At 50.2% G+C, this 12,697-nt stretch overlaps 2 protein-coding genes across 3 annotated transcripts in view; both read right to left on the bottom strand.

The window, feature by feature from the left end:
• Window positions 1–4,986, bottom strand: part of ciarta (circadian associated repressor of transcription a) — a 13,637-nt gene extending 8,651 nt beyond the window's left edge. The window contains exons 1-2 of one of the 2 annotated variants that reach the window (XM_048620389.1): window positions 4,781–4,986; window positions 2,377–2,863 (exon numbers count right to left, since the gene is read on the bottom strand). In XM_048620389.1, the coding sequence (XP_048476346.1) occupies window positions 2,377–2,859 (483 nt within the window). In that variant the 5' untranslated portion in view covers window positions 2,860–2,863; window positions 4,781–4,986. Of the gene's footprint in view, window positions 1–2,376; window positions 3,094–4,780 lie in introns of those variants that run through there. The other variant, XM_048620388.1, reaches the window with a different exon arrangement.
• A 5,600-nt stretch (window positions 4,987–10,586) lies between these two features.
• Window positions 10,587–12,697, bottom strand: part of mrps21 (mitochondrial ribosomal protein S21) — a 26,169-nt gene continuing 24,058 nt past the window's right edge. The window contains exon 2 of the mRNA XM_048620297.1: window positions 10,587–11,034. Within this exon, the coding sequence (XP_048476254.1) occupies window positions 10,833–11,034 (202 nt within the window). The 3' untranslated portion in view covers window positions 10,587–10,832. The remainder of the gene's footprint in view (window positions 11,035–12,697) is intronic.

Below are 12,697 nucleotides of genomic sequence, written 5' to 3'. Positions count from 1 at the left end.
CTATTCTCCCCTCAACTCCCAGTGGGAGAGAGCCCCCTATTCTCCCCCCAACTCCCAGTGGGAGAGAGCCCCCTATTCTCCCCCCAACTCCCAGTGGGAGCGAGTACCCCATTCTCCCCCCAACTCCCCTATTTAAAGGTAGTTCTATAACGCAATAGTTGCGTTCTTGTGTGACCTCATGCTGTAGAAAAGTCGCTATAACCTGTGCAACAGAAAGTGTGCGTTATCCAGACAGCACCCCCTATTCATCATTCACGTTACAGTCAATTCACATTAATGAAACACACGTTATAGCAGAACATCCTGTACCCCTTCAGCAACTGTTGGTGAGGGGAGGATGCCATCTCAGGCCCCTTTTGGAGTTCCAAATTTATTTCCAGGTACTACTGAGTCAGCAGTGTTGAAGCAATCGCATAATTTGTTAGCTCTGGACTCAAAATGTACGCATGTCCCTCCTGCTGCCCATTGCCTTCAATCTTCAGCAGATACAAAGCTCTGGGGCTCCATGACTGAATTCAAACAGTGTAACCTTAGCCAACACTTTCTTGCAACGCACTGGCTCCCGGTCTGGTAACACCCTCAGATGGAAAAGTCTCGACTTTTGAAATTTCTCCATCAGTCCACCCTAACAACCCCTCCACCCCCCTGCCCCCAGCTTCCTTGCTCTGTAAGCTCTGAACGTCGGAGACCTCTCTGTGCCTCTCCAGTTCTGACCTCTTCTGCACTTTCTTTCTCCAAGGGTGTTCTACGATCAATTGGGGGGGGGAGGAAGAGGACAGAACTGGAGCCAATCTTTACACGCACACATGTATTCATTTACAGAGGCGCTTGCTATACAAGATTTCGCCTCCTAACAAGGGCAACTGGGGACGGGCAAGAAATGCCCACATCCCACAAATGAATAGAAAAAAAAAATCAAAATTTTTAAATTAACCGCAGTTAATGCAACATGTCAGACCTCTGGAGCAGGTGGGACTTGAACCTGGACCTCTGGTACAGAGGTAAGGACACTACCGCTGTGCCTTAAGCTCCCTTTTGTTTAACTCCTTTGTGGGAAGTGGGCATCACTGGCTGGACCTAGCATTTCTTGCCCCGTCCCTAGTTGCCCCTTTGAGAAGGGAGGGGGGGGGTGAGCTGCCTTCTTGAACCGCTGCAGTCCACCTGCTGTGAGTTGACCCGCAGTGCCCCTTAGGGAGGGAATTCCGGGACGGTGAAGGGACGGCCGGTAGATTTCCAAGTCGGGGTGGGGAGCAGCTCGGAGGGGAACTCAAAGGTGGGGTTCCCATATATCCGCTACCCCATGGAACTTTAGGTTCCGTTTAAAGTTTTGGCAGAGATCCGTAGCTTGGGTTGAGGTTGTTGACTTTCTCGCCGAGCTGGCTTGTTTTTGTTCAGACGTTTCGTCACCATGCTAGGTAACGCTCCGATGAAGCGATGTTATTCTATTCCGTTTGGAATTTATACTGTCTGGTCCGTTATGGAGAGTAGTGTCATTCCCGGTTTTGATCTGTATGGGTTAGTATATGGGGTCCAATTTTCCATAGTTCTCCACCCATACTTCAATCAACAAACAATATAAAATTGGACCCCATCTACAAACCCGCACAGATCAAAAACGGAAAATGGCGCTACTCACCATAACGGACCGGGCAGTATAAATTCCAAGCAGAGTAGAATAATATCACTTAGGGGTGGCTCAGTGGTTAGCACTGTTGCCTCACAGCACCAGGGACCCCGGTTCGATTCCACCCTCGGGGACTGTCTGTGTGGAGTTTGCACATTCTCCCCGTGTCTGCTTGGGTTTCCTCCGGGTGCTCCAGTTTCCTCCCACAGTGCAAAGATGTGCAGGTTAGGGTGGATTGGCCGTGTTAAATTTGTCCCGTAGTGCCCAGGGATGTGCGGGTTAGGGTGGATTGGCTGTGCTAAGTTGTCCCGTAGAGCCCAGGGATGTGCAGGTTAGGGTGGATTGACCATACAAAATTGTCCCTTAGTGCCCAGGGATGTGCATGTTAGGGTGGATTGGCTGTGCTAAATTGCCCCATAGTGCCCAGGGATATGTAGATTAGGTGGGTTATAGGGGGATGGGTCTGGGTGGGATGCTCTGAGGGTCGGTGAGGACTTGTTGGGCCGAAGGGCCTGTTTCCACACTGTAAGGAATTCTAATCTAAATCCATTCTAAATCACTTCATCGGCGGCTCCACTGACAACGTTACCTTAGCACGGTGACGAAACGTCTGAACCAGATCAAGTCAACAACCTGCAGTTTCAGTCACTGCCAGTTTATCGGAACCGGACTCCTAACACTTTGAACACAGTCAGTGCCCAACTCCCACAGAATTAAAGGACAGAACGAATCAGTTAAATGGCATTGCAAACCTTCTGTGCAAAAAGTAGGTCCCCTTTCGTCTTGGCGCAAGGTGCCTTTTCGCTCCAGACGGTCCCCTGCTGCTCGGATGCATCCCACTCCCTTCTCCGTTTCAGGCTCCCCCTGCTTCGGAACCTCTCGGGGTACTGACCGAGATGGTGCCCGCCATCGAGGGAGAGTTTCCAGGCTCCCCCCCGACTGGCGCCACCTGGTGGCGGTGGCGGGCACGGTCTGGCGGGGGCCGAGGCAAAGTAGATATTCTCCAGCGGCTTCTTGAGGTGGGAGGCCGACATGGGGTGAGGGATGAAGGCTTGAGGCGCCGGCGAGGGCACCCCACTGGCGGGCCGGCCTCGCAGAGGGAGCCCCGCGGGCGCAGCCGGGCACAGGGCTCGGTCGGAGTCGCTGTCGGAAAGGAAGACGTCGCAGTCCCCATCGTCCTCGCTGCTGAGCCCCTCCCCGGACTCTCGAGAAGCCCTGCTCCCAGTCGAATCCATTTCGCTGAAACAGAAACAGGCAGAAGTAGTGTCACGGGCAGACAGGGTGGCGAAAATGGCGCTTGGCACGCTTGCCTTCACTGGGGCAGTGAACCGAGTACAGGTGCTACAACTGTGCAGGGCACTGGTAAGGCCACACAGCTCGGAAACAGACCCTTCGGCCCAACCAGTCCATGCTGACCATAATCCCAAACTAAACTAGTCCCACCTGTCTGCTCCTGGCCCATATCCCTCCAAACCTTTCCTATCCATGTACTTATCCAAATGTCTTTTAAATGTTGTAACTGTACCCACATCCACCACTTCCTCAGGAAGTTCATTCCACACACAAACCACCCTCTGTGTAAAATAAAAATTTACTCCTCGTGTCTCTCCTCTCAGCATAAACATGCACCCCCCTCATCTTGAAATCCCACATTCTAGGGAAAGGACACCCTATCTCCCAACGAGCACGATTCTGGCCCACCTGCTATAAGAAGGGTGTTATTAAATTGGAAAGTGTGCCAAAAAAACACAGGTTGACAAGGATATAAGGTTTGAGCTGTAAGGAGAGGCTCATTAGGCTGGGACTTTTTTTTTCCCTGGAGTGTACGAGGCTGAGGGGGTGACCTTATAGAGGTTTATAAAATCATAAGGGGTTTCGATAAGGTGAATAGCCAAGGTCTTTTCCCCAGGGTAAGGGAGTCCAAAACTAGAAGGAATAGGTTTCAAGGCGAGAGAGGAAAGATTTAAAAGGGACCTGAGGGGTAACTTTTTCACACTGAGGGTGGTGCGTGTATGGAATGAGCTGCCAGAGGAAGTGGTGGAGGCTGGTACAATTACAACATTTAAAAGGCATCTAGTCAGGTATAAGAATAGGAAGGGTTTAGAAGGATATGGGCCAAATGGGACTAGGTTAATTTAGGATGTCTGGTTGGCATGGATGAGTTGGACCGAAGGGTCTGTTTCTGCCCTGTACACATCTATGACTCTATATAAATGAGCTCAGCACTCCACCCCCCCATCAAATAAAAGTGAAGCACAGTCTTTATCTGTCTGTGGACTAAGGAGAATCTGTAGGAGAGGGTGTTTAAATAATAAAGGGGGGGGGGGGAACAGATTGGCTTAAATCAGCCTTTAATCTGGCTTGAGGATAAATACTGGGTCAGTGATACAAGACCTCCCCCCTGTCCCTTTTTTAAGAGAGAAAAAGCAGGTCACGCCAGCGACATCTCGGTTCTAAGGAAGGCCTGGGTCATGGAAACTGGGTACAATGTCTTTGTTGAGAGAGGTTGGAAGCTCAGGATGCTTGAAAAAGGCGGAGCTGTCTCTTTCTGTCTGTAGCATCTGAAATTTCAGCCAGGGAGAGACAGAGGGAAACAATAAGTCTGCTCCAAGGCACTGAAATAAACGAGGAATCTTCACCCATTTCACATTCTGACAACAGAGAGAGAGAGAGCTTGAAAAAAAAATCTCAAAAGAGGGGATCCCAAACAGTTCTCCAGAACAATGGGGCGATCCGATATCCTTATGGTGTTGCAGGACTGACCCTCTCTTTTAAAGAAACGCAAGGCGGATCAAAACTGTTTGAAATCTCCACAATAAAAAAATATGCTTCCAGCAAAAAAAAAAGTAAAACCATAGCAACATCAGAAAACAGCAAGCTCACACACACAAAAAAAATGTCTTTTGTTTCAAAAATCTAGAAACGCCGCTTCAAGGGGAGGGATTAAAGTAAATATCTTAACAAAAAAAAAAGTTAAAAGGCGAAAGGTGTTGTTTAGAAACGTCAAATTATCTGGACTTGCAAACTCACAAACAAAGGAAATCTGGGTCCCCAGTTTGTCTTTGCATCTTAAGACAAAAACAGTGGGATTAAAGCAGGTTGTAAATTGGGCAGGAGTTTAATTGGGGTGTGTATATTTTTTTTTGTTTTATTTACCTGGTTTCAGTTGCTGTGATTTCTCTCTCTCTCTCTCTCTCTCTCCCCTATCTCCGGGGGTATTTCGACTCCAGTAGGCTAGCTCCTCCGCTCTCTGTCTGAGCCTGGGAAACTGGCTAATGTTGCCAACACGTGTATGATTGCTTGTAGCAATTCGACCGCAACACGTGGGTCCCCCTGTGCCCTGCCAGAGGCTCTCTGATTGGCTGCTTCACGGCTTGGAGAGAGAAGACACCACCCCTTTCTTCCCCATGAGCTCCCCCCCCCCCCCCCCCCCCCCCCAAACCTCCCATGGGGAGAGAAGGGGAGATCTGTATCTGTACATAGCCTGTGTCTGTCTGTACCTGTGCATATCTTCTGTGTTTGCATGTCTGTTTCCATTCAGAAAAGATGTACCAGGGTGTCGGAGGGTTTGAGTTCTCAGGAGAGGCTGAATGGGCTGGGGTCTCCTTTTACACTGGACCGCAGGAGGTTGCGGGGTGACCTTATGAAATCATGAAGGGTGAAGATGGGGTGAATGATTAAATTAAGAGTCACAGACTTGTACAGCACGGAAACAGACCCTTCAATCCAACTCGTCCATGCCGATCATAAATCCTAAACTGATCTAAGTCCCATTTAGAGTCATAGAGATGTACAGCACAGAAGCAGACCCTTTGGTCCAATCAGTCTATGCCAAACATAATCCCAAACTAACATAACAAGGTGTAGAGCTGGATGAACACAGCAGGCCAAGCAGCATCATAGGAGCAGGAAGGCTGACGTTTCGGGCCTAGACCTGAAGAGTCTATGATGCTGCTTGGCCTGCTGTGTTCATCCAGTCTACACCTTGTTATCTCAGATTCTCCAGCATCTGCAGTTCCTACTATCTCTGATACAAAAATAATCCCAAACTAAACTAGTCTCATTTGCCAGCATTTGGCCCATATCCCTCTAAACTTGGGAACCCTGCAGCCCAATGGTATCAATGTGGACTTCACAAGCTTCAAAATCTCCCCTCCCCCTACCGCATCCCAAAACCAGCCCAGCTTGTCCCCGCCTCCCTAACCTGTCCTTCCTCCCACCTATCTCCTCCTCCCACCTCCATCTCCTACCTACTAACCTCATCCCGCCCCCTTGACCTGTCTGTCCTCCCTGGACTGACCTATCCCCTCCCTAACTCCCCACCTACATTCACCTTTACTGGCTCCACACCCCCCCACTTTGACCTGTCTGTCTCCTCTCCATCTATCTTCTCCTTTATCCATCTTCTATCCGCCTCCCCCTCTCTCCCTATTTATTTCAGAATCCCCTTCCCCTCCCCCATTTCTGAAGAAGGGTCTCAGCCCGAAACGTCAGCTTTCCTGCTCCTCTGATGCTGCTTGGCCTGCTGTGTTCATCCAGCTCTACACCTCGTTATCCCTCTAAACCCTTCCTATTCATATCCCCATCCAGATGCCTTTTAAATGTTGTAATTGTACCAACCTCCACCAATTCCTCTGGCAGCTCATTCCGTACACACACTACCTTCTGTGTGAAAAAGTTGACCCTTAGAGTAAATCTTTTCTCTCTCACCTTAAACTTATGCCCTCTAGTTTTGGACTCCCTCACTCTGGGGAAAAGACCTTGCCTTTTCTGATTTGGTTTATTATAGTCATAGAGTCATACAGCACCGAAGCAGACCCTTCGGTCCAACTAGTCCATGCTGACCATAATCCCAAACTAAACTAGTCCCACCTGCCTGCTCCTGGCCCATATCCTTCCAAACCTTTCCTATCCATGTACTTATCCCAAATGTCTTTTAAACGTTGTAACTGTACCCACACCCACCATTTCCTCAGGAAGTTCATTCCACATGTGAATCATCCTCTGTGTAAAAAAAATTGCCCCTCATGTCTTTTTTAAATATCTCTCCTCTCACCTTAAAAATGTGCTGAGTTTTGAAATCCCCCATCCTATGGAAAAGACAACTACTACTAACCCTATCTAAATCCCTTGTTATTTTATAGACTTCCATAAGGTTGCCTCTCAACCTCCTATGCCCCAGTGAAAAGGCAGGTTGGGAGTTTATTAAGATTGATTTAGCATCTGTTCAGTCTGAATGAGTTCACCAAAGGGTCTGTTTCCCTGCTGTAAATCTCAATGATTCTATGTGCCTTTGTGCTTGCATGTCTGTATCGTAGCTCTATTTATCTGTATCTAGACATATCTGCATATGTCTGCCTGTTTGTCTTTGTATACATCTGTGTGTACCATCTACAAGATGTGCTGCAGAAATTCACTAAAGTTCCTCAGACTGCACTTTCCAAACCCATGACCACTTCCATCAAGAAGGACAAGGGCAGCAGATAAATGGGAATGCCACCCCCTGCAAGTTCCCCTCCTCACCATCTGACTTGGAAATATATATGTGCCTTAGGAAGGCAGTCAACTTAATCAAAGGTCCCTTCCATCCTGGTTATAATCTCTTCCATCAGGCAGAAGATACAAAAGCTTAAACGCACGTGCCAATTGATTCAAGAACAGGTTCTTCCCCGCTGTTATTAGACTTCTGAATATACTTCTCAAATTTTAACGTTGACCTCACTTTCTGTGCACCTTCTCTGCAGCCATAACATTGCATTCCTCGCTCTGCTCTCTTGCCCTAATGCACTTTGTGTGGTATGATCTGCCTGTACTGCATGCGAAACAAAACTTTTCACTGTACCTAGGTACACGTGACAGTAATGCATCAAAATATCTGCCGTTCCTTCACTGTCGCTAGGTCAAAATCCTGGAATTCCCTCCCTAAGGGCATTGTGGGTCAACCCACCCGCAGCAATTCAAGAAGGCAGCTCACCCCCCACCTTCTCAAGGGGCAACTAGGGACGGGTAATAAATGCTGGGCCCAGCGAGCAATGCCTACATCAATATAAAGTCTGGCTGCGTCTGTGTATGTCTACGTCATTCTGTTTCTGAGAGCCTGCATCACTGTGGGTGTCTGTCTATGTATCTGTGCCTTTCTGTATCAATGTGTAGGTCTGGAACTGTCACCTTGTATCCTCCCTGACCATCAACGACGCTGTGGATTTTGTCCACAGCTCGGCAGAGGAAAGGTGGATGGATTTTCCGTTCTGTCTGGCTGGGGGGGAAAGCTCAGTTCATTCAGAGGAGTCAGGAGTGTGTGTGTGGGTTTGTGTGAGAGAGGTGGGGGTAGCTGTAGAGAGACCGGTTATGCAAGGTCACATGCAGAGAGATAACAGGTTACAGGGCGGGGCTAGATGCCAAAGCGAGATCAGAATGCTGTTCGACCATAGGGTGTATCGCGCTAGTCCCTCAGGTTCAGGAGGGGAAAAACATCCAATGGTGTGGCGGTGTTCCAAACATGGTTTACAGAGAAGGCTAGCGTTCGGAGGAAGGGTGGCTTGATCCGAAAGAGTTAACTCTGGTTTCTCTCCACGGATACTGCCAGACCTGCTGAGCAGTTCCAGCAATTTACTGTTTTAGTTTCTGATTTACAGCATTCTGCAGTTTTTTTCGGGTCTTTACCTCGGGTGTCTGAAGTTTGGGAGGGGGGGCGGTGTGGGGAGAGAAGGGCTGGAAATCTGTGCTACCACATCCTCACAAGCCGGGGGTGCGGGTGGGGGGCACCCAATACTTTTGAAGACACGAGGCCCACCCGCAAACTCACAATTAATGTTTCAGCCATTTAATACGTCAAACCCTTTTGTTTAAAACGCACATCTTCCACAAACTTGGTGGCGAACGAGAGGCGATGCTGAAGTCTCCGAGCGGCTTAATCGAGGAGATGGGGCAGCCAATTTACACGCAGGCAGCTCCCAACACACACACACACAGCAACGATGGACAGAGGCTGCCTGTAGGATAAACCCGAGGAGATCTCGCACCCTTCCACACCTCACCACTGCCTCGGCCTAATGCCCCTGTTCTTCGGCAGAGCCTGTGGGATCATTACACCAACTCAGGAGGGCAAATGGAGCAGCCGTGAATCGAAGACCCCTGAGAATGCTTTCAGGACTGGGCCTTGGGGGGGGCAACGTGCTCATGAACCCCGCAGCTATTCTTACTCAAACTTCAGGTCAGAGCTATGGCTTTTGTTTTATTCACTTCAGGGATTCGGGCTGGGCCAGCATTTACCATCGACACCCCCTAATTGCCACTTGAAGAGCTGCCTCCTTGAATTGCTGCAGCCCCCCCGCAGCGCAGGGTCTGGGGGTTGGGTGCTCCAGGATTTTGACCCAGCGAAGGAACAGCCGACGCATTTCCCAGTGGGATAGGGTTGGGGGAAGGGGGAAGGTGTATTTACTGCCCTTATCCGTCTAGACATCAGGGATCACGGGAGGGTGCTGCTGAGGTGGTGAATTTCCACAGTATGTCCTATAGATAGTGCACACTGCGGAGACGGAGTTTCAGTGGAGGGGGGGAAGGGGTGTCCGTGCATGCGCTGTCCCCTGGACGGTGTCAAGGCCCTTGAGTGCTGTCGCAGCTATACTCATCCGAGCAAGTTGGGAACACTCCATCACAGTCTTGACTCGCGCCTTGGTCGATGGTGGATAGGCTTTGGAGGGTCGGCGACGAGGGGTGCGGGCGCTGCCGGAGGGTTGGCGCTGAGCGAATTCCAGAGATTCCCCCCAACCAGGTGAGAAAGCTTTGCCTCATCGCCCCTCTAATCCTCCCACCAATCCTCTTAAAGCTGTGCCCCCTGGGTAACTGACCTCTCAACAAGGGAAATCATAGAATTCTTACACTGTGGGAGCAGGCCATTCAGCCCATCGTGTCCACACCACCTCCCAGAAGAGCATCCCACCCAGACCCAGGGAGTTGTAAGTAGACAGAGCGGTGAAGAAGGTGTTTGGTACGCTTGCCTTTATTGGTCAGTTCATTGAGTATAGGAGTTGGGAGGGTCATGTTGCGGCTGTACAGGACATTGGTGAGGCCACTTTTGGAATACTGCGTTCAGCTCTGGTCTCCCTGCTGTAGGAAGGATGTTCTGAAGCTTGAAAGTGTTCAGAATAGATTTGTTGCTGAGGTTGAAGGGTTTGAGCTGTTGGGAGAGACCGAATAGGCTGGGGATATTAACCCTGGTATGGAATGGATGAGGGGCATGGATAGGGTGTATAGCCAAGCTCTTTTCCCCAGGGTAGGGGAGTCCAAAGCTAAAGGATGTAGGTTTAAGGTGAGAGGGGAAAGATTTAAAAGGGACCTACAGGGGCAACTTTTTCACGCAGAGGGTAGTGCGTGTATGGAACGAGCTGCCAGAGGAGGTGGTGGAGGCTGGTATAATTACAGCATTTAAAAGGCATCTGGATGGGTACACGAATAGGAAGGGTTTACAGGGATATGGGCCATGGTGAAATGGGACTGGATTAATTTAGGATATCTGATCAGCATGGGCCAGTGGGACCGAAGGGTCTGTTTCTGTGCTGCACATCTCCATGACTCAATAGACACTGAATTGCCCACAGTGCCCGGGGATGTGCAGGTTAGTTTGGTTAGGTCACAACGATAGGGTGTGGGTCTGGGATGCTCTTTGGAAGATCAGTGTGGACTCGATGGGCCGAATGGCCTGCACCCACACTGTCGGGATCCCACGACTCTACTCCGGCCTCATCGACCTAACTGCCACCTTCAGGAAAACCCACAGCAAGGTTCCTCGGCCCCTCAGTTTCCCTTGGCCAAAGGGAGTCAGTTTCACGGAGGGATGTTAAAGGAGCGCAGAGAAGAGGTGGGTGGGGTGGAATTCCTCAAGCAGCTGAAGGCACCAATGCCAGTGCGATGGGAGTTGGGGAGCAGGTGCTCAAAGACTCGAGATTTATCAGAGATGGGCTCAGTTTTTCTCGTTTATTGAAAAGGCCGCTCCCTCCAACCCACCAGCGCACGCTGGGCCGCACCTCCTGGTCTGCAGCACCTGATTAACAGCAAAGTGACATTGAGCAAGGAACCAGGGTCCACTCAGTGTAGCCCACCCCCACCCCCGACACTTGCTGCAAGATCATTGCCAGGCAACGAAGTATCCAAGGTGGGCGAGGATGTCTATCTCTCTCAGTTAACCCAGCGACACCACGCAGAAACCCTAACAGCCCAGCCACGGGTCCTGCCGGTTCTTCCTCATCAGGAAGGCCAGCTTCCGGGCCATTTCAGTGTTGTAGATCCGTCGGCAGTTCTCATAGTTCTCCCGGATCCGTTTCCGGCATGGCTTCTCGTAATAGCGTCGCCGTTTCGCCTCGTCGATGATCCCGTCTGTGGTTAGGATCCTAGGCAGAGGGGAGTGCAGTCAGCTTCCTGCACCGTCTGCTTCGTAATCCAAACCATCCCCACCGTCGCCTCACTCCCCCCGCTCCCCCCCACCTCCCCCTGTGCCCCGGGTCCCCTGAGGGAGTGTGGCACTGTCGGGGCGGGGTCGGTGCCGAGGGAATGCCGCCTATCACAGAACTGATAAACTGAAGTCCCATCTCCCTCCTCTGGCATGCACAAACACAGCCAATACTGTAACAACACTGTGGTGAGTGGGCAGGGATTTGGTTGGTAGTGTTGTTGGTTGGGGGTTTCGGTGTCATGGTTGGAGCGGAGAAGAGAGTTTATTCTTTCTGGTGTCCTGGACCAATATTTATTCCTCAACTAACGGTGCTAGAAACAGACAACCTGGCACATTATCGTGTTGTTATTTGTTGAAGCTTGCTGTTAGCAAATCAGCCTCTGCATTTTCTGTGGTAAAGCAGTGGCTACAGTTCAAAGACTTTCATGGGCCGAGTGTAGAAATGGGGCCCCCCAACATAGTGAAAGGCCAGAGAGAAATGCAAATCATGTCTCTTTTTTACACTAAGGTTGTAAAGGGAGAAACACAGGCTATTCAAGAACTACAGTCTGCAATTTTAAGAATTAGCGGTCTCCCGTTTAAGATGGAGGGGAGGAGGAATTTCTTCTCTCGGGGGGGGGGATCGCGAGTTGGTGGACTTTTCTGCCTCAGACAGCAGCAGGGGCTGTGTCACTGAATATATTCGAGACGTGGTCAGACAGATTTTTGATTGAGGGAGTGAGAAAGACACCCCAAGAACTGCAGATGTTGGGAATGCAGAAACTAAAATCAGAAATTGCTGGTGAAACTCAGCAAGTCTGGTAGCATCGATAGGGAGAGAGCAGAGTTAACACTTTGGGTCCACTGAGCCTTCCTCAGACCCCTCTGGAGGGTGGTGACTGGATCCGAAAACATTAACTCTGCTTTCTCTCCATCGATGCTGCCAGTTTTCCCAGCAATTTCTGATTTTGTTTTCGATTAAGAGAGGCAGGAGTTATCGGGGGGGGCGGGCACAGACCGCAAAGTGGGCGGTGAGGATATAAATCACAATCACATTCACATTGAATGAGGGAGCAGGGAGGCCAGATGGACTATTCCTGCTTCTCGTGATCTCTAACAGAAAAATAAACATGAGAGAGAGCGAGAGAGTGACTAAGGATTGACGGACAATGTGAAAAGCAGCAACCAAACACAGGGGTTCGGTCTGTTCACTGAGCAACACTCAAGTGCCTTCAGCTCTCGCCCTTGGCTCAAGTCAGGGTGCATCCAGTGAAATGTTGACTACGACAGAGACTCAGACAGCAGATCAGCCAGCATCTGGCTGAGCTTATTTGCTCGGGGACGCAGAGTGAGCCACAAGTCTCCAACAATCCAGAAATGAGGCAGACAGCAAACAAGTGAAATCACTGGTTGTGGGCAAAGGAAACAGGAGGCTGTGTGTGTGTGTGTGGAAGTGTAAATGAATGCAGATGGAGATGATGCACAAGTGGCCAGAATTGGATGGACACAGAGATAAGGAGGGGGGTGCAGGGAGATGGAAGAGGTGACAGAGATAGGGAGAGGGTGTACTGGGCTGGAGGAGGTGACAGAGATAGGGAAGGGGGTGTAGGGGGCTGGAGGGGGTGACAGAGATAGGGAGGGGG

The sequence above is a fragment of the Rhincodon typus genome, chromosome 46 (assembly GCF_021869965.1).
Source record: "Rhincodon typus isolate 14 chromosome 46, sRhiTyp1.1, whole genome shotgun sequence".
Taxonomy (NCBI): domain Eukaryota; kingdom Metazoa; phylum Chordata; class Chondrichthyes; order Orectolobiformes; family Rhincodontidae; genus Rhincodon; species Rhincodon typus.
Note: the sequence above shows the minus strand (reverse complement) of the source record. Positions and strands in the feature narration are given on the sequence as shown.